The 20,223-nt window shown below is 38.4% G+C and overlaps 1 protein-coding gene across 2 annotated transcripts in view; it reads right to left on the bottom strand.

The window, feature by feature from the left end:
* Positions 1-1,093: 1,093 nt before the first annotated feature.
* The window catches only part of SERPINB7 (serpin family B member 7), a 50,142-nt gene continuing 31,012 nt past the window's right edge, over positions 1,094-20,223 (bottom strand). For both annotated transcript variants that reach the window (XM_033087494.1, XM_033087495.1), the window contains exons 3-8: positions 20,092-20,142; positions 19,399-19,515; positions 9,142-9,259; positions 6,844-6,986; positions 4,143-4,289; positions 1,094-2,099 (exon numbers count right to left, since the gene is read on the bottom strand). In XM_033087494.1, coding sequence (XP_032943385.1) covers positions 1,701-2,099; positions 4,143-4,289; positions 6,844-6,986; positions 9,142-9,259; positions 19,399-19,515; positions 20,092-20,142 — 975 coding nt within the window. In that variant the 3' untranslated portion in view covers positions 1,094-1,700. The remainder of the gene's footprint in view (positions 2,100-4,142; positions 4,290-6,843; positions 6,987-9,141; positions 9,260-19,398; positions 19,516-20,091; positions 20,143-20,223) is intronic.

Here is a 20,223-nt window from a genome sequence, read left to right as displayed (position 1 = left end):
TTGTTTCAAGCTTGTGGAAGTTCCACCAAATTAAGCTTAGATCCTGACTTGACGATGTAGCCCATCTCTGCATGAGCTGGGGCCCTTACCAATGAGGTGGATATGTGGACAGGTCCAGTCAACCAAAATGATAGGGAAAGCCTGTATTTAGTTTTTCTGTACTATTTCCTTACAGACATGCCTCTCACTCTCTCCAATGCTGGCTTCAAACCTAAGTGGTTTGGAATCCCACATGGTTTTCCCAGAGAACTGATCAGCAGAGACGAGCGCCCATGCTTCTGCTCTGCATGGTCGCCGTCAGGATGCAAGCTCCTGTGTCCCATTCCCGTATGTTTACCACCTAACGACAGAGTCTAGGTGTGTTGCTTTTGAATGGCAGTAGGTGGGAATAGAGTTAATCAGAAAAATTAGTTTCTCCCAAGAAACATACCAGTGCATACCAGTTAAATTCACTCCCTGTAAAGGTCTCTGAAAGACATCATAGTCATTTCAGGTGTGGCAAGTTAGTGATCAAATTACTGCGGTCCAGGGCTTTTCTACGTCTTTCAAATCATGTCACATAGACTCTCTCATGCCATAGTGATGGATTCCACCCTATTTGTTGAAAGCCAGGTCGGGCACTAAGCACCACAGAGCCAGGCTATAGGTCACTAGTAAGTTCCACATTGTCTATTGATTCTCGATTTATTTTTAATCTGTTTTGTAAAGCTACCTATGGCTTACTATAAATATTCATATATGCTAATCCCCTTATGAATTTAAACCCTAGTATTTAAAATTAGCTCATCAGCCTATGTAAGTAGTTCTAAAAGTAACTTCAATGTGTAATAAATTAACAACATTGAACAAAATCAGATTTCTATTTTAAAAGCACTCTTTCTTTTTCATTCCTTACTTGTTTGGCCTAGAAAACAAAGAAAGTCTCACATTTGATCACAGGGGAAAAAAATCGCACTGTACAGTTATGTTGTATTTCTTTATTCTGATAAATAGAGAAAAAACTTGTAAACTATACAGCATATGAAATAATGTACTGTAAATAACAACTGGCAACAGTTGAAAGATATTTAATATTTGAAAAAACTATGTACATATTAAGTCTCCATCAAGGAAAGGCCAAAAGACATCCACTTAAAGTTATCAATGAAATATTTTGGTTGACCCCCATCCCAAAACCATATTTTTTCACTTTTAGATTAGACACTGATTTCGCATCAAATGTGTTAAAGTCATCTCTAATGTCTTCTTAGGTCAGCAAGGGAAAGTTACCCCTCACACTTATTCCTAGCAGCAGGGCTTACTTCCTAGATCATTTACAATAAAACTAGAATATCTGTGATACCTATAGAGTTTCAACAAAGATGCCTGGGACTGCTCCTACAGTGCCGTTACCTGTGGAGCACTCCACACGTCCCAGACGCCATGCCCAGATCTGTGTGCCAGTGGCTATGGGACAGACAGGTGGAAATGAGTGTGGATAGAAAGACAATGAAATTAGACATGGGTGAGGCAGATGGTGATAAAAATGCTAAGAGAAAGATCAGGATAATCAACCAGGTGTCGGAGAAGGTTCAAGTCACCAAAATCATCTGCTGGCCAATGGCAGAAGGAAGTAAAATAACGAAACACCACGTGCTTCCAACAACTAAACTGATTCCTTGGTGTTGCTGGGACTATCATAGTAGAAACCAATTGGATTTTCAAGGGCAAGCGACTTTGCCAGTAAACAAGATGATGTCATTCTTCTTGATGACAAAGAGGAACGGGTGATCAGCTCTGAATAACAGAGAGTCGGGGAGTAGCTTTTCGACCATGTTGCTTTCTGAGACAGCAGCTGCCTCTGTGCTGTCCTCGGTGACCTCTATGTAGGACTTGTGCATCAGTTTTGACAGGTATAGACGACCTCCTGAGGCTATGCCAGAGAGATCAGCCTTGGATTCATCGAAGAGATTGCTCAGCCCGAGGGCATTTAAATGGCCTTTGAGTTCATAATTCTTCTCTATCTTGAACCGAGGAAGAAACACTTTGACATACTGGGAGCTCATTTGTCTTGGATTGGTCCATTTCATTAGGTTCCGAAAGGTCAGCTTTTTTTCAATCTGTAAGCATATTTAAAAGGCACTTTACAATGATAGGGTTAAGAAACAGATGACCCAACAAGTACAAAGATATTTGGTTTTCCATGATTACCCTCCCCTGGATACTGTATGTATGTATGTATAAGTATGTGAATGGGTGCTGGAGAGCTTGGAAATGGGAAACGATTAAAACAAATAGTTCAAGTACTCTTCAATAAATCACATGTTTGATTCGTTCTGCTATGACAAGGTGTGACTTAATTGTGGCCCAGGGCATTTCCGTTCTCTGCCCACGTGTGAACATATACAGTCAAAGTGAGACAATGGACGGGCCAAGGAATTAGGAAAACAGAGACCATCAGAGGGAGAAAGGAACTCAGTAGTCATTTCAATAAGTGTTTCCTGACCATTTCTTCATCATGAAAGACATAGAAAATGCTCATGTTTGCATAGCTTGCAGAAGTAAACCCATAGAACCCCAGGTGACCTGAGGCAAGGAACCCAGAGCTCTAGCCACAAGGACTTGGGTGATAAACATCTCCCAGCACAGTTACCCACACCATCAGGGAGGCTTGGACCCAAGTCGACTCCCCTACTCAACACACGGGACAGCTAAAACTCAGGAGAATGTCAGGAGCTGTGCCTGAGCCCAGGTCTCTCTCTCCAATAGCCTTGCTGCCCCCAAATGAGTCACATAGTAAATTCACCAGCTCCTGAGAACTGGCCATAGATTAGTCCAGACTTATAATGGGAAGATTTTTCATGCACACGCTTTACAAATCTTACATATGGGCATTTGTTATCAAATGCAGGCTCCCTGGAATCCCAAACTGATTTACACAGCTATTCAACCTTACCTGTATTTTTACCAAGAATCCAAATGTATGTAATCAAACTTATTCTAATTTAAATTTTCTGTGTGTAAGTTATCGAGTTTGAGGTTAACCTGTAACAACTTTTCATTCTGAGTTAGAACTGTTTTCTCCTTTAGCCTACTGCAAAGCCAACTCCCTTATTATTTAGTTACACAGGGTTATGTAGACATGCAGACTTACACCAGTCTGATCCCCACATTAGGGCAATATACTGATGCAGAAGAAAACTCGGACAATAAGTGCAGAACAAATGTGCCCTTTGAGTTACCTACTACTAGTTTTATCTGGCTACTCTTTTTTATCATTGCAGATTATTTGAAGTTAAAATAATTGATGTGTGCTAAAATCTCATTGTTATAAAGATTACCAAGCGAATTATTTGAGTACCAATATTTTATATTGCGTCACTTTCGATTTAAAAATGCCAACTTTATGACATTTCACTTGCTATTCATGTAAATGAGATAATATAAATGAAGCACACAGCACACGGCCTGGTACATAGTAGGTGCTCAATAAATATTCCTTTTGGTTGGAAAAATAGAGAAGGGAGATGTGATCTAGGCTTCTAGGATTGCAGGCTGTGGACTCAGGTGGCCAGATTCACAGGGAGGCTAGGCAGACGAAGGGCTGAAAGAATATTGGGATCTGAGATATAGTGATGATGTTTGTGCATGGCCACCACCATCTGTCCCTTGCACTGTGCTGGTCTGTTGCTTTTGCTACATCAGTCACAGGGCAGTCTCTTTTCCTAGAGACACAGCAGTGCAGAGTGAGACCATACATTTTAATTCTTAAAGAGCTAGGACTTCAAAATTCCATCATCTCATTCCTGCCTGAAGACACTTAGTCTATCAAAATTTCAATAATACATGAAAGACCATTTTCACGGCCAAGGGCAAGGAAGACCTGAACTTATGCCCTTTTCCCTCCACAGCTGAAATTTGAGAGGGTTCCAATTTCCCAGCTATTTAACTAAAATTATGCTAAACTGAGGTAAGGCAATCTCAACATCTATAACAATGGCTGGCACATAGTAGGCACTCCTTAAATATTTGTCAAATAAATGAACAAGTGGCTAAATTCCTAATATTCCAACCATCCGGAATCTTAAAGTTGATGGATGAACCCACAGCTAACCGTATCCCAAAAGTCTCCCCCAATAGCGGTAGTGACAGTGGTAACTTACTTGGGAGAGGTCATTCTTCGGCAGCATTACGTACATGTTTATGCCACCTTGATATCGGAGTTCGAGAACCTGCATATACGGGTCCTGAATGACAGCTAAATTGAACTTCCGTTCTTGATGCATCATGGTGACTGCTTTCCCAGGACACTGAAAGTCAAATCACAAAAAAATTTTAATAATCCCACTTTATTTCACTTATTGACCAAGTACAACAAGAATAATCTTGCAGTTGATCTTGTAGGTTTTTCCTGACATGTTACCAATAGTGGTTGCATTGGTGCACATCTTGGACTTTAACTGTCTGAGTTTAAATTTCCCAGCTGTGTGACCTTGGGCAAGTTACTTCACCTCTCTGTGCCTCCATTTCCTCATCTACATAATGGGATAACAATAGTCTCTACTGCATAGGATTATTGTAAGGATTGTGGGAGCAAATATATCTAGCACTTGTAACAGTACCTTGCACTTAATGTTTTATCTGAAAATGTCTATATAAGTAATCGATAATTATTAAATAGCATTTCAATTAAAAATGAATGCTATAGTTTTTTTTCTCTCTTCAGAAGTAAAATATAGATTAATACCATCAAAATTACAGAATTCAAGAATGAGGTCTTATAAAAAAAATTGTTTAATCCCTGCAAAATATTTAACAATATCCCTCAAATTAACACAGTAGCTCTAACCTTGAGGATACCATTTGTGTATTCAGAAACACCACAGACGTGTAATAAACCATCTTTTTCCTAAAAGATACTGTGATTCTGCAAACTTGTCATCTGTCCTGTCAAATCTCCCTTTAGTACAGAAAGTTCTACATGGGGAGGATAGATAATTATTTGTGCTGGAACCAAAGGTCCTTCTCCCTCTGGAAAGGATACCCTTTTTGACTGAGAGTTCAAACCTCAGAAAGAATGTACCTTGAGCAGTGAAGGGGAAAAGGCATCTGCCTAGTGAAACAGATCAGCCAAATTGAGCCTGGTACAATGGGGGTTGGCATGTCACAGCCACAATATCTCATTTCCATACTAGGGAAAGGGAAGAATCACACAGCTGAGTTATGCTAGAGAAAGACTGAAATGAGACTTCTTAGCAAAGATGTCATTCCACCAATTTTTAAAGTGATGAAACCCAAACTGACATCAGTGATATAGATTCTTTAGCCTATTAGAAGCTATACATATTATAGCTATATTATAAGGGGCATGATAGAGGCAGGAAGATTATTTTAAACAATTACTACATATGAATACTTATTTAAGTAAAAACTTCTTTAGGAGCATAAATAAAAACCCACAAACAGCGCAGGAGCTAGGCGTGGTGTATCTTCATGGAAGGGAATGAATTAACCATTACAATCTGCTGGGGAGACGTTGAAGGAAAGAACGAGAAACAAAACCTCACTTCCACGCGTTGTTAGCAATACCTGCCCCATCACTAAAATTCTAGTCCTGCCTAATATCCTTCCTACTGCAAGTATACAGATCATGTCACTAAAGACAGAGCTGCATTTTCATGAGGACTTATTATATTATTATCTCCTCATATACAAATTTCAAAATATTTCTGAGACATTTGCATTATAAATTTGCTCTGCAAGGTTCTAAGGCTCTCCTGCAGTCACGGACCCAGTGCAGGGCTGGCTACACTCCATGCAGGTTTCAGGGGACTGTCCCTGCAGCGAGCCGAAGGGTCATCCTACTTCCTGTTCTACTCTGTACTCAACAGCCTCCCAAATACCTTCCTCCTTCCATGCCTGTGGAGGCAGCTTGCCTAGGCGGCTTTTTATTTCCCCTCTCCTCACTCATCCAATGATCTGTGATTTCTATGAGCATTCTGCACTCCTGTGTCTTAAACTTCTGATGTGGGAACGTGCGGAAAGAACATTTCAGTAGCATTTTCCGCTTGAAAAATAAAACTAAGTTTAAAAGTTAAATCCGAATTTCTCTACCTATCTCAACGTAAAAGATGGAGTGAGTGAAAGGAACACTAGAGGTGGGTTCATGGAATCACTCTTCATTTCACTGGGAGGTCTACAGCGCTTAACTTGCCGAAAACAAGGCAGCTCCCATGAGGAAAGGCAAGGACCCAACGTGGTATTTCTGGCTCCAAGGCCTTTGATATTCTTACTATACTAAGACTGCTGAGTACAAATTGGTATAAAAAAACCAAGAACGTGTTTTATGAAGTCTGGTTAGGATGTTTTAGATCAAAAAGCAATAAATGAAGAAACACATATAACCGATACTTAGAAATGCATGACTTTATTAAACATAACTTTTTTCTTTGTAAAAGGAAACACATCTGCTTTCACTCAGGAAAAATCATTGCTATTAAATGACTCTGTGCACCTCACAGTTAGAATCATGAAAAAAACTTACCCTTCTGTCCTATGTTCTTCTTATATGCCCCGTACTAGAATATTTTAAAACAAACTCATATTTTATTACTTTTCTCAATTTCAAATAGATTTTAAGAACTATCCATTTACAGGACACCTCCCGTTGGGTTCCCTCACCTGCATTTAGCAGGAAAGTAGAAAGTTTATTTTATTAGCATTTGAACCATACAGTGTTATGAATGAAGGAGAAGACATGAGTAAAGAAATGGTGAACTCAGCATTTGTCTATGTAACTACCACCATTTCTGTAACAAAATACTATTGGCAAAAAAATTTCCTAAATTAAATGGATTTCCATACCTTGGAAGACTTGAACCGGGAAGTGAAGGTTTCGTTCTTGGCGAAGGCCCACTCCCAATTGCCTTTGAAGTAGATGGCATTCACCAGCACCATCACCGCGGACGAGCTTATGCTACCTTCACCGATGACATTCCTGATTTTGCCTTTCGAGAAATAAATTGAGGAAAAAAAAGTTACTTTTTTAATGTAAATTTTAAAAATTTAAAGACAAGGTAAGCATATTTTTCTTATCACGTGACTATAATAATGATGATATCAGTCGTAATCTATGCGCAATGACTCTGTCCAACACTTTCTACATGCTTTATGTGCAATGTTTGGTTTAATCCTCACAAAAGCCCTGGGAGGTAGACACTATGATTGCTTCCGGTTCCTGTTAAAGAAACTGGAACGAGGAGAGGTTCAGTAAGTTGTGTAAAGTTGTACAACGAGAAATCCTGGCAAGAGGATTTCAACCCAGGAAGACAATGCCCAGATCCCCTCCCTGCTCACAGGCTCCAAACTGCCTTTATTTCATTGCAGAGGCCACAGCAGTGCAAGGATAATTTAACGCATTCTCTTGAAAAAGCTAATTCATTCCTTCATTCCACATTAATGAGATTTTTGCCAAATGCTTTGCACTCTTCTGGGTACTTGAATCACAGCTATAAAGACACAGTCCATTCCACCATGGGGCTCAGACTCCAGGACAGGGGGCAGCCACCAAACGCAGCTGTAGCCACCTGCTCAGTGTGCTGTGGAATCACAGGTTAGAGGCACACATCTCTGGCTGGGCCACCAGCTCAGGCTGAGGGCCAGGTAGGTGGGCAGGGAGAACATCCCTAAAGCCGGGGCAGTTTGCTCAAAGACATGGAAGCCTGGAAGAACAAAGTGTATTTAGGGAAAACCTAACTCATTTCAATGCTTTAGGAAGAGTCAAGCTAAAGAGGTTGGAGGCAGGGGCCAGATAAGGAAGAACCTTGAATGTGTGGTAAGAAGTTTGGATTATCCTGAAGGCAATGGAAAATTATTGTTCAGGATTCATTGGAAGACAAAAAAGGGCACAGTGATGATGGGTCGGATTTGCCTTTTAAAGGATGATTCTGGTACTGTGTGAAGGCTTGTAGGAATAATGGCAGCAGTTGAAGTGTTCTCCCAAATGAGTCTGAGTACATATGCTTATCAAAATGAGAATGATACATAGATTTGCACGAAAAAGAAAGGAACAGAAATAATTGCTCAAAATGGAAAAAGGTATTAGTAACCTGATACCTTCAAAAATACTAAACACTAAATAGAATCCCACTCAATTATTACAAAAGTAATTGTGTAGTTCCTCTTGGTTTGTGACTAGTATATTTGAAACATGTAATGCCTAACGGTCAAAGTAACCCCTCCTGGTGTAATGATGAATTAATGAACAGAAAGAAAATTGAGCCACTGTTTTCTTATTCCCAGGACTAACTGGATGCTGTTGACTGTTTGCATGTAAGAGTACAAATCACAGGTCTTATAATTCTAAGACAGAGCCAGACTCAGCAAATACATGTATATTGTTCAAAGTGTAAATCAAGGCCAAGCCTTAGGTAAAGAAATGGCTAGCTTCGGAATAAGTTGATTAACAAAATGACAATGAACAGAGTTCCTTATTTGTTTTGTACTAACCCAGAACATTAGCAGTAATTCAGTGTTAAGTTGTGATGGAGACTTATCAGTAAAGATGTACTTTTTCTGGAAGGTGCTACCTGAGCCATATATATTATTTTGATAAATGAAAATAACTTTTAAATTAAAGATAAACTAGTCATCCTTTAGAAAAAGCAATGATATGAAAATATATATTTTTAGGCAGTAGGATGTCATCATTGTAATAAGATCCTTCAGTCCAAGAAGGAAGATGCTAGACTGATCATTGGAATGAAATATGCCACGGTCATTGAAAACAATGTCCTATAAACTACTCTTAGTCTTGTTCACTAACCAGGTATAAGATATTGAGGAAAACTGAGTAAATTACTTTTGCTTGTCACTGATTCATGAAATGGCCATAATAAAATCTATTTGTCTCACAAGATTATTTCCCAATCAAATAAGATTATAATAAGACTTCTGTAAAGCATAAAACACTCAAATTATTAAGATTGTTCAAAACCACATTGCAGACAAATATGATACTAAAGCAAGTTTAAATAACAGCGATCATTACTTTGGATTAAGAGGAGTCTTATATGCGCAAAAGGATCCTAACTTCAAGTGGACAGTTCTCAGTATTCACATATAACTGACAAATCTTGGAGAAAAACCCGGTTTTGCACTCACCATGTGTCTCCTTTGCAACCCATTTATTAATATTATATGCGGTGTATTCTACATCATTTGTAAAGTCAACTGGTTCCACTTTGGCTTGGTATAATCTCTCAGCACACTCAATAAAGTTCTGTAAATATAAATAATACACAGTTTTATAAATAATGTGCAGTTCTCATGTTTACAAATCACCACCAACTTAAGCAGATAAGAAATACAGTCTTGGGGGGAAGGGGGTGGGAGATGAGGGTAAGGGGGATCAAATATATGGTGATGGAAGGAGAACTGACAATGGGTGGTGAACACACAATGGGATTTATAGATGATGTAATACAGAATTGTACACCTGAAATCTATGTAACTTTACTAACAATTGTCACCGCAATCAATTTAAAAGAAAGAAAGACAGTCTTGAATTTGTCTCTCATTTTCACTCTCTTAGTCAGACTCCCTCCTGCCTCAAAGATGAGAAAATATGCCTAGAAATATGGAAACGTGGCTGGAAGGCAAGCAGGAGAACTTGAGATTGGACGAGCAGAGCAAGCATACTGTATAACTTAAGTTGATCTGAAATGGATTGCTAACGCCCACCTCCTTGGCTTTACCATAAGTACTGCTTTCTTACCGTAAGTACTTCAGTAGCCTCCTAATTCATTTCCCTTGCTTATGTCACCTTCTTCCTACTAAAAACCCTTCAAGCCACTTCCTACACTTAAGACAAAGGCCAAATCCCTGGACCTGGCCTATAAGGCACCCCACTTCCCGCATTTCAAGCCACTTTTTCCTTTGTATTCTGCTCTCTAGTCATACCTAACTACTTGAAGCTCCTCAGAAGTGCCATGTGTCCCCTCTCACTGGAGGTCTGTTAACAGCATTCCTTCTGCCTGGAATGTCCCATAGTTCTTACGTTATTTTCTAGTTCCAAGCATAGATGCCTCCTCTCCTTGACACAGTCTTCTCTAGGTAGGTCCCTTATGTCCTCTAATAGTCCCTTCTCTTACATTCTCTGACCAGCTGATATCCTCCTGCATCTTATTTACATTTGGGATTTCCTGAGCCCTCACAAGAGAGTAAATTCTGTGAAGTCAGGACCATATATGCCTTACTTATTACTGTATTCCCAGCACCTGGCACATTGCCTTGCACAAAATAGGTGCTCAAGAAATATTTATTTTTAATAAAAAGAATTCATAGCAATTGAATTTATCAACACGTCAGCAATACAACAAATACACACATATACATTTTGAGGGAAAGATTTTTATAATTGAGGAAAATAAGATTCATTACAAATTATATGTATTGTCAGAAGGTATCCTGATAAATTTTATAGGGCTTTTCAACCCTAATAATGAGGATGGGTTAGCTGCCCACTATCTGCCTGCAGGATGAGATTACCTCTATAAAGAAGACTTTGGGTGTAATTTCCATGAATAAGACTCTTTTCATCTCCTGATTAACCCATCCACCCATCCACTCTGACACTGGTTTCAAAGAGCAGTTTTAAGAACCATTCCTTTAGCCAGAGATGCTGAGGAGTACAGGGTGTCAGCACTTCCAGAAAATCAGAGAAGAGCTTTGGGCCACCAAGAATGTGTGTGTGTGTGTGTGTGTGTGTGTGTGTGTGTGTGTGTGTGTGTTATTTATGTAATTTTTGTTTAGTCCAGCTAATATGTCTTGCTGATCTCCTTCAAGCACTATTGCTTATGTCCCTAAAAGGATACATAAATATAAACGACAAGGAATAAAACTATTGAGATTGACTGTCCATATGTGTTTTGGCCATTTAAATATGTTCTTTTGTAAAATGCCAGTTCAAGATTTTCTGCTGGGCTCTCTCTGTTTTTCTTATTGTTTTGTAGGAGTTTTTTGTTTAGGATACCAGTGTTTTTGTGCTTCTATGTATTGCAAATATGTCCTGCCATTGTGGTTTGCCTTTTTACTCTCTTTATGATGCTCTTTAATGAAAATAAATTCTTCTTTCTAATACCATCTATCCTGTCTGCTTTAGCCTATATGATTAGTGTTTTATGTACCCTAAAACAAAGATTGAAAAATCTTTGCCTATCAAAGGTCATAATTTACATTTATTTTCTAAACACGTTATTATTTCACCATTCACATTTATGTCCAGTTTCCACCTGGAATTGATTATTTTTATATAGATAGGTGTCGAGATACATTTTTCTGTATCGATAGCCAATTGAACCAACGCCTTTTATTACAAACATCATTCCTTCCTCATTGCTCTGCAGTGTCACATGTACCATAAATTAAGTATCTCTATGTATGAGTCTGTCTCAGGATCTTCTACCCTATTCCACTGGTCTATGGTCTGTCTTTGCAAAAAGGCCAGCAAATCCTAATTATTTACATTTGGGATTTCCTGAGCCCTCACAAGAGAGTAAATTCTGTGAAGTCAGGACCATAATTGTAAGCCTTAATTTCTAATAATGTAAGTCCTCTGGTTTTTGTTTTTCCTTTTCTTCAAAATCGTCTTGAATTTTCTTAACTCTTTGTCTTTCCAAGTAATTTTTAAAGTCAGCTTGTCAATTTCTCCAAAAACAATTTCTTTAAATCTATAAATAAATAGATAACTTTATAATATTGAGTGTTCTATCCATAAGCGAGATGTATCCTTTGTTTTAAATTCTTCTTTAATTTCTCTTAACAACTCGTTTCGTTTTGTGAACAGTTTTCATTAGATTTATTCCTAGGTATTTGATGTTTTAGAATGCCACTTTAGATGTTTTTATTTTAATTTTATTTCTAATTATGAATAATGCACAGAAATATGAATGAATTTATGTTAACCTTGCTAAACTCACTATTAAATCTAATAATTGATTTATAAAATCTTTCAGATTTTCTACATACATGATCGTTATCTGTGAGCAATAATGGTTTTATTTCCTCCTTCCCAATCCAAATACATCTCACATACTTTTCTTCCTGTCTGTGACCTCCAGTTCTATTGGTTATGTCTCCAGTAAAATGTTTATAGAAATGTTACAGAAAACATCCTCATCTTGTTCCTACTGTTAGGGCAAAAATATTTGGTATTTTACTGAGACTATTTTCTATAGAAAATTCCCTTTCTAGTTGCTGAGAATTTTATTTTCTGCATTGATTGAATCAATAGTAAGTCCTTTCTCCTTTAACCTCTCAAGTAGTGAATTATATTTATTGGTTTTTAAATGTTAAGCCAACATTAGTCATCTCTGCATCCCCATGATACTTTGTATGGCTCTTGTACTTGGTCAGTGCTCATGAAATTGTTGTTGACTATTAAATTACCTCTATAAAGGTAATCACCTTTATAGGTCCACTATAGATGGTCCACTAGTGGCACTTTAGTTTTAACTGCCACAACAATACTATGCATAATTTCCATTCTCAATGCATAGTGCAGATTCAAAATTACAAATTAAACCATAAAATTTTAGAGCCACAGATATTATTTAGTACAATTCTCTCATTTTATCAACAAGGAAACTGAGGTCTAGACATATCAACTGATTATTGAAGGACACAGATCAATAAAGTGACAGACTTAGGACTCAGGCAAACCTGGCTCAGCCTGGCACTCTTTTCATTGTACCTGAAGGCCTTTGAAAAATGCATGTGTGATGTAGTCTTTTGGGAGGCCCTTGATTACATGTAGTACTGCAGGGTTCCAGGTTGGGAAAGAGTATTCCTCCGATAGTTCTTGTGTCCTTCGTAGCTGTGGTTCTCTCTTCCCATCAGGAGTCTGGGACCATCCTCTACCTTTAGTGCCCTGGGTGGTACTCTTTTTCTCTGTGGTCTGCATGGATGCGGTCACCTGGCTGAGTTGTTGAATTAAAGATTTTTGATTGTGTGTGTTACTGCAGGGAGAGGGAGCTAACTGAGATTTCCCCATCTTGTGATCGAGAAAAAAGTTGTGTTTTTTTAAGTTTATTGGGGTGACAATTGTTAGTAAAATTACATAGATTTCAGGTGTACAATTCTGTATTACATCATCTATAAATCCCATTGTGTGTTCATCACCCAGAGTCAGTTCTCCTTCCATCACTAAATATTTGATCCCCTTTACCCTCATCTCCCACCCCCCACCCCCCTTACCCTCTGGTAACCACTAAACTATTGTCTGTGTATATGAGTTTTTGTTTCTCATTTGTTTGTCTTGTTCTTTTGTTGTTTTTGGTTTATATACCACATATCAGTGAAATCATATGGTTCTCTGCTTTTTCTGTCTGACTTATTTCGCTTAGCATTATACTCTCAAGATCCATCTATGTTGTAACGAATGGTCCTATTTCATCTTTTCTTACCGCCGAATAGTATTCCATTGTGTATATATACCATAACTTCTTTATCCATTCATCTATCGAAGGACATTTTGGTTGTTTCCATGTCTTGGCCACAGTAAATAAAGCCGCAATGAATACTGGAGCACATGTGTCTTTATGGATAAATGTTTTCAGATTTTTTGGGTAGATACTTAGGTTTGCTGGGTCATATGGTAATTCTATTTTTAATTTTTTGAGGAACCTTCACACTGCCTTCCATAATGGCTGCACCAGTCTGCATTCCCACCAACAGTGTATGAGGGTTCCTTTTTCTCCACAGCTTCTCCAACACTTGTTACTATTTGTCTTGTTGATGATAGCCATTCTGACTGGGGTGAGGTGATATCTCATTGTGGTTTTTATTTGCATTTCTCTGATGATTAGTGATGTTGAGCATTTTTTCATATGTCTTTTTGCCATTTGTATGTCCTCTTTGGAGAAATGTCTCTTTAGGTCCTCTGCCCATTTTTCAATTGGGTTGTTTGTTTTTTTTGTTGTTGAGTTGCATGAGTTCCTTGTATATTTTGGGTATTAGCCCCTTATCTGAGGCACTGTTTGCAAAAATCTTCTCCCATTCAGTTGGTTGCCTCTTTATTTTGTTGATGGTTTCTTTTGCTGTGCAGAAGCTTTTAAGTTTGATTTAGCCCCATTCATTTAGTTTAGCTTTTACTTCCCATGCCTTTGGAGTCAAATTCATAAAATGCTCTTTGAACCCAAGGTCCATAAGTTTAGCACCTATGTTTTCTTCTATGCAGTTTATTGTTTCAGGTTTTATGCTTAAGTCTTTGATTCATTTGGAATTAATTTTGGTACATGGTGACAGATAGCAGTCCAGTTTCATTCTTTTGCACATGGCTATCCAATTCTGCCAGCACCATTTATTGAAGAGGCTGTCTTTTCTCCATTGTATGTTTTTTGCTTCTTTGTCAAAAATTATCTGTCCATATTTATGTGGTTTTATTTCTGGGTTCTCAGTTCTATTCCATTGGTTTATGTGTCTGTTTTTCTGCCAATACCATGCTGTTTTGATTATTGTAGCCCTGTAGTATAAGCTAAAGTCAGGGAGTGTGATACCTCCAGTGTTGTTCTTTTTTCTTAAGATTGCTTTAGCTATTTGGGGTCTTTTGTGTTTCCAAACAAATCTGATGATATTTTGTTCTATTTCTTTAAAAAATGCCATTGGGATTTTGATGGGGATTGCATTAAACCTGTATATTGCTTTGGGTAATATGGCCATTTTAACTATGTTGATTCTTCCAATCCATGAGCACGAAATATCTTTCCATTTCCTTGTGTCTTCTTTAATTTCTTTTAAAAATGTCTTACAGTTTTCAGCATAAAGATCTTTCACATCCTTGGTTAAGTTTATTCCTAGGTATTATATTCTTTTTGCTGCAATTGCAAAAGGAATTTTTTTTTTATTTCTTTTTCTGAAATTTCATTGTTAGTATATAGGAATGCAATGGACTTTTGTACGTTGATTTTGTAGCCGCAACTTTACTGTATTCGTTGATTGTTTCTAACAGCTTTTCGGTGCAGTCTTTAGGGTTTTCTATATATAGCATCATGTCATCTGCAAAGAATGACAACTTAACTTCTTCATTCCCAATTTGGAGGCCTTTTATTTCTTTCTCTTGCCTGATTACTCTGGCAAGGACTTCCAACACTATGTTGAAAAGCAAAGGTGACAGGGGACAACCCTGTCGTGTTCCTGAACATAGAGCAAAGAGCTTCAGTTTTTCACCATTAATTATGAGATTAGCTGGGGGTTTGTCATATATGGCCTTTATTATGTTAAGGTATTTTCCTTCTGTACCTATTTTATTAAGTGTTTTAATAATAAATGGATGTTGTATCTTGTCAAATGTTTTTTCTGCATCAATTGATATAATCATATGATTTTGCCCTTTATTTTGTTTATGTGATGTATCACATTGATGGATTTGCAGATGTTGAACCATCTTTGTGCCCCGGGGATGAACCCCACTTGGTCGTGATGAATAATCTTTTTAATGCATTGTTGTATTCGATTTGCTAGAATTTTGTTTAGGATTTTTGCATCTGTATTCGTCTGAGATATTGGTCTGTAGTTTTCTTTTTTTGTGTTATCCTTACCAGGTTTTGGTATCAGGGTAATGTTGGCCTCATAAAATGAGTTGGGGAGTACTGTCTCTTCTTCAATTTTTTGGAAGAGTTTGAGCAGGGTTGGTATTAGATCCTCTTTGAAGGTTTGGTAGAATTCACTAGTGAAGCCATCTGGTCCCGGACTTTTGCTTTATGGAAGGTTTTGGATGACTGATTCAATTTCGTTACTGGTGATCGGTCTGTTTAGATTTTCCAGTTCTTCATGGTTCAGCCTAGGAAGGCTATATGTTTCTAAGAACTTGTCCATTTCTTCTAGTTTTTTGAATTTGGTGGCATATAGACCTTCATAGTATTCTTGGATGATACTTTGTATTTCTGTGGTGTCCATGATAACATGCCCTTTTTCATTTCTGATTTTGTTAATTAGTGTCTTCTCTCTTTGTATCTTAGTGAGTCTAGCCAAGGGTTTGTTAATTTTGTTAATCTTTTCAAAGAACCAGCTCTTTGTCACATTAATTTTTTCTATTGTCTTTTTGTTCTCTATTTCATTTAGTTCTGCTCTGATTTTTCTTATTTCCTTTCTTCTGCTGACCTTGGGTTTCAGTTGTTCTTCTTTTTCTAGTTCTTTAAGGTGTAACGTGAGGTTATTTATTTGGTATTTTTCTTGTTTCTTGAGAGAGGCCTGTAATGATATAAATTTCCCTCTCAAAACTGCTTTCACTGCATCCCAAAAATTCTGGCAGGATGTATTTTCATTGTCATTTGTTTCTATGTATCTTTTGATCTCTCCTCTAATTTCTTCTTTGACCCAGTCGTTCTATAAAAGTATGTTGTTTAATCTCCACGTATTTGTGGCTTTTCCTGCTTTCTTTTTGCAGTTGATATCCAATTTCAAAGCCTTGTGATCAGAGAATATGCTTGGTATGATTTCAATCATCTTAAATTTACTGAGGCTGATTTTATGTCTTAATATATGGTCTATCCTTGAGAATGTTCCATGTACACTAGAAAAAAATGTATAGTCTAATGTTTCAGGATGAAGTGGTCTATACATGTCAATTATGTCCATTTCATCTAATGTGTCATTTAGGGCTGCCATTTCATTATTTATTTTCTGTTTGGATGATCTATCCATAGCTATCAATGATGTATTTAAGTCCCCTAGTATAATTGTGTTTTAGTCAATTTCTCCCTTTAGTTCTGTTAGTAGTTTCTTGGCATATTTTGGTGCTCCCTGATTGGGGGCATAAATATTGATGACTGTTATATCTTCTTGTTGTATAGTTCCCTGTACCATTATGAAATGTCCATCTTTGCCTCTTGTTACCTTTTTCACACTGAAGTCTGTTTCATCTGATATCAGTATGACTACACCTGATTTTCTCTGGATACCATTTGCTTGTAGTGTCAATTTCCATCCTTTCACTTTGAGTCTATGCTTGTCCTTGTAGCTGAGATGTGTCTTGGAGACACCATACGGTTGGGTTTAGTATTTTGAGCCAATCTACTACTCTGTGCCTTTTTATTGGTGAGTTCAGTCCATTTACATTTAGGGTGCAGGGATCCATCCAGATAGGTGGGGACAGGAGCAAGGTGGGTTGTGAGAGGTGGCCCAGAGCAATGGCAGTGACCACCACCACAGCTAGTCCTGCTTCCATGGATCCCTCCCCTTTGCCGGAACTAGTTGGGCTGCAAGTCCGTGTCTGTGGACCAGTTCTCAGAACTGCAAATATTCTGGTTTTTTTTTTGCTCTGACATGCTGCTATTCTGCTTCTAGTACTGGGCAGGTGAGGCAGGGCATGCTCTGGGAGTGTGGGAAGGAGGCGGCTAGTCTCAGTGCCTAAGTCTTCCATTCTCTGCTCGGCAGTGAGGGCTTAAATCACCGTTTCAGCCTTCTTCCCTCAGTCTTTGCTCCGAGGTCTCTGCCGTGAGCGTTAGGTTCAGCCGTGTTATATGCTGCCCCCTCAGCCCTGTGGGCCATAAGCGGAGCCCTAGCAGTCTGAGTTCTTCCCTCTCCCGCAGCTGCGGTAGTTCCGGGATGCAGCGAGCTCGGAGCACTGAGCCAGGTCTGCGTCCTGCACCCACACGGCCCCATCTCTGCACTTCTCTCTTCCCTCTTCCCCCACTCGAGCAATTTGCCCACATTTAGATGTTTTCAGTAGTGAACCTCTTAGTCTTGCCTGTCTGCTGCTCAGGGAGTCCTTTGTGGAGTTATAGTTGTTCCCTTGTTGTAAATTCCAGGGAAGATTTCAAGAGGCTCACCTCATGCTGCCATTTTGATGAGGTCTCCTCTCTTTTTTATTTTTTTTTAATTAAAGAACAAATGACTTTCAATGATGAAATCTCCATTATGGAATCATGACGCTTAGACTAGTTACTCATCTCTCACTTTTGCAAATATCTGATGGTCATCAAGTTATAGTAGAAAGAGTACTAGTTACATTAAAAACATGTTGGTAAAGTCCCACTCTTTTGTTCCACATGTTAACCTTCAGTTTCGTATATAATTAATGAAGATCAAGTAGATAGCTTTTGTAAGAACCAAGTGCTTTACAAACTTCATGTGTCATCATCATCATCTTCATGTTGCTAAAGGATGAGCAAACTTTCAGTGCCTCCACTTCCATGTTCTTGATCTGATCTCACCTCTACTGTGCTTCCAGGTTCATTGTTCTGTACACACAGAGTACCAGGAAAGGGAGCATGGAAGTCTGCCATAAGCAGTAGTATGATAGACTCATCTACTTCCATTTGGACAGAGTTAGCGGTCCTCAGGGCCACAGCAGTATGCATGGAACCAGAGACACAAAATGTGGGGTTGCACATGCAGGTGGCCACTGTAATGCTTGCATAAGATTCTTTTGGGAACATTGAAAAACAAAGTGGCCCAATGCTTCACAATTGGCAGGCTGCCAAACAATTTGGGAGTGGTGCTGGAAAGGGACAAAGAATTTGAGTGGGTGACAGACAGAGGAAACAATAATGGTTGGGTGGAACCAGAAAGCTGGAAAGACGCAAGTGGAGATTATTCCAGAGGTTCACAGTTGCCCGAGAAAAGGAGAATTCAAAGGAAGAACAAACATGCCCTGAGAATCATGGCCACTGCGTCTGCTTGAATAGTACTAACCGGCTTCTGGTTGTCATGGCAATGATGGTTCTAAAGTATGGGTTGAGCATAGCAGCATATAGAGTACATTCTAGGTCTCATGGCTCTTTCGGTGAGCAGGCTACAATGATGAATGAATTGAAATACAAACACCACATAGTAATACCAAAATTGAGTCTGCTGACCCCAAGACCCCATTCCCTACCTCTGTGTCAAGTCTGAACTGCTCCTCTGCCAATGGCTGGCCTTACCTGGCTATGTCACTCACCAGGGATTCTGTTATAAATGATCTTACTGAAAAGATAAGTTGGTTAGTGCTGGAAAGAGAGAATAAAGGGCATAGCTGAGAAAAAAGAAAGTGAACTCAGCACTGGAGATACAAAACTGTCTCAGTAGACACAAAGCTCAGAGGGAAAATGGACAGACTTTTTCCTCTTGCCCGTGGATAACCCCAAATGGGCTGTCTGCCCCTCCCACCCTAATGACAGTTCCACATCACTGCTCAGAGACAAGTTCTCTTCTGGTTTGGAGCCTGAATATGTGGATCACTTGGGTGGAGTAAAGTTGTTCTTTGAAAACTATGATGATATTTTGAAGACACCTAGGAACCTAATTAGTAGTGACAATAAAAACAAAAAATCACCTTTGTATAACTCAGTAGAAAGATGCAAGTCTATATTCAGATGCTGGATAGAGCAAGACTCAGGTCCAGAGTGGAAATAACCTGAGACAGGAGGCTGAACTTACCTTGTGAATGTCAAACACAGTCTCTGTAAAAAGCCCATTGGCAATGCTAAGTTCATAATCCTTGTGGAATGTGTTTATGTCAGAGAGAATTCTTGTCAGCTGAGATTGGAGTCTTTGCTGTTATGAAAAAAAATTATAAAATTGTATTCTTGGGCTGCAATGATAGGCATACCCTAGTTTACATAGAAAATAAAACATGTACCAGAAAAGAACTAAAAAATATTAACACGATAAAAGCAGCAAACAATGCCACATACATCTACAATTTCTTACCCTTTCTCATAATAGTGTCTATGATCTAAGTTAATTAAAGAATTTACTACACTCAATTATTAACCTTAGAATAAAATTATTAACAGAAAATAATGAATTTGCCTAATATGTCTACTACATAATTCATTTCAGCAATGTAAATTGGCTGTGAAGAGTAAAGATAAAAGCAAAACATGTAGTTCCATGCTATCTTGCCAAAGTCTAGCTGACATGACACACAAGTGAAATATTGGTAAATGAATAATTAACAAGTACATTCTCAAAAATTATATTTGAAATACCCACGATACAGAAATCTTAATGAGACATGCTCTTTTGCTTTAAAAGAATAGAGAACATAATTAAATATGTCAGAGAGACAGTAATTTTGCTAAATTTAGTCCCACAGTCTCTTTTCCGAAAAGAACACGCTGTGTTTACCTGAGTATTAGAGGCATTTCCATGTCCTGACGCAGCATTGAAATGAAGCATCTGTAAACAGGGATAAGGAAAGCAGTTAGCAGGTCGTGCTGAACACAAGGGACCAGGGAAGTCAAACACGGAAGGAGACTT

This window comes from Rhinolophus ferrumequinum, chromosome 19, assembly GCF_004115265.2.
Source record: "Rhinolophus ferrumequinum isolate MPI-CBG mRhiFer1 chromosome 19, mRhiFer1_v1.p, whole genome shotgun sequence".
In the NCBI taxonomy this organism is placed as follows: Eukaryota; Metazoa; Chordata; class Mammalia; order Chiroptera; family Rhinolophidae; genus Rhinolophus; species Rhinolophus ferrumequinum.
This window is presented reverse-complemented; position numbering and strand designations above follow the sequence as displayed.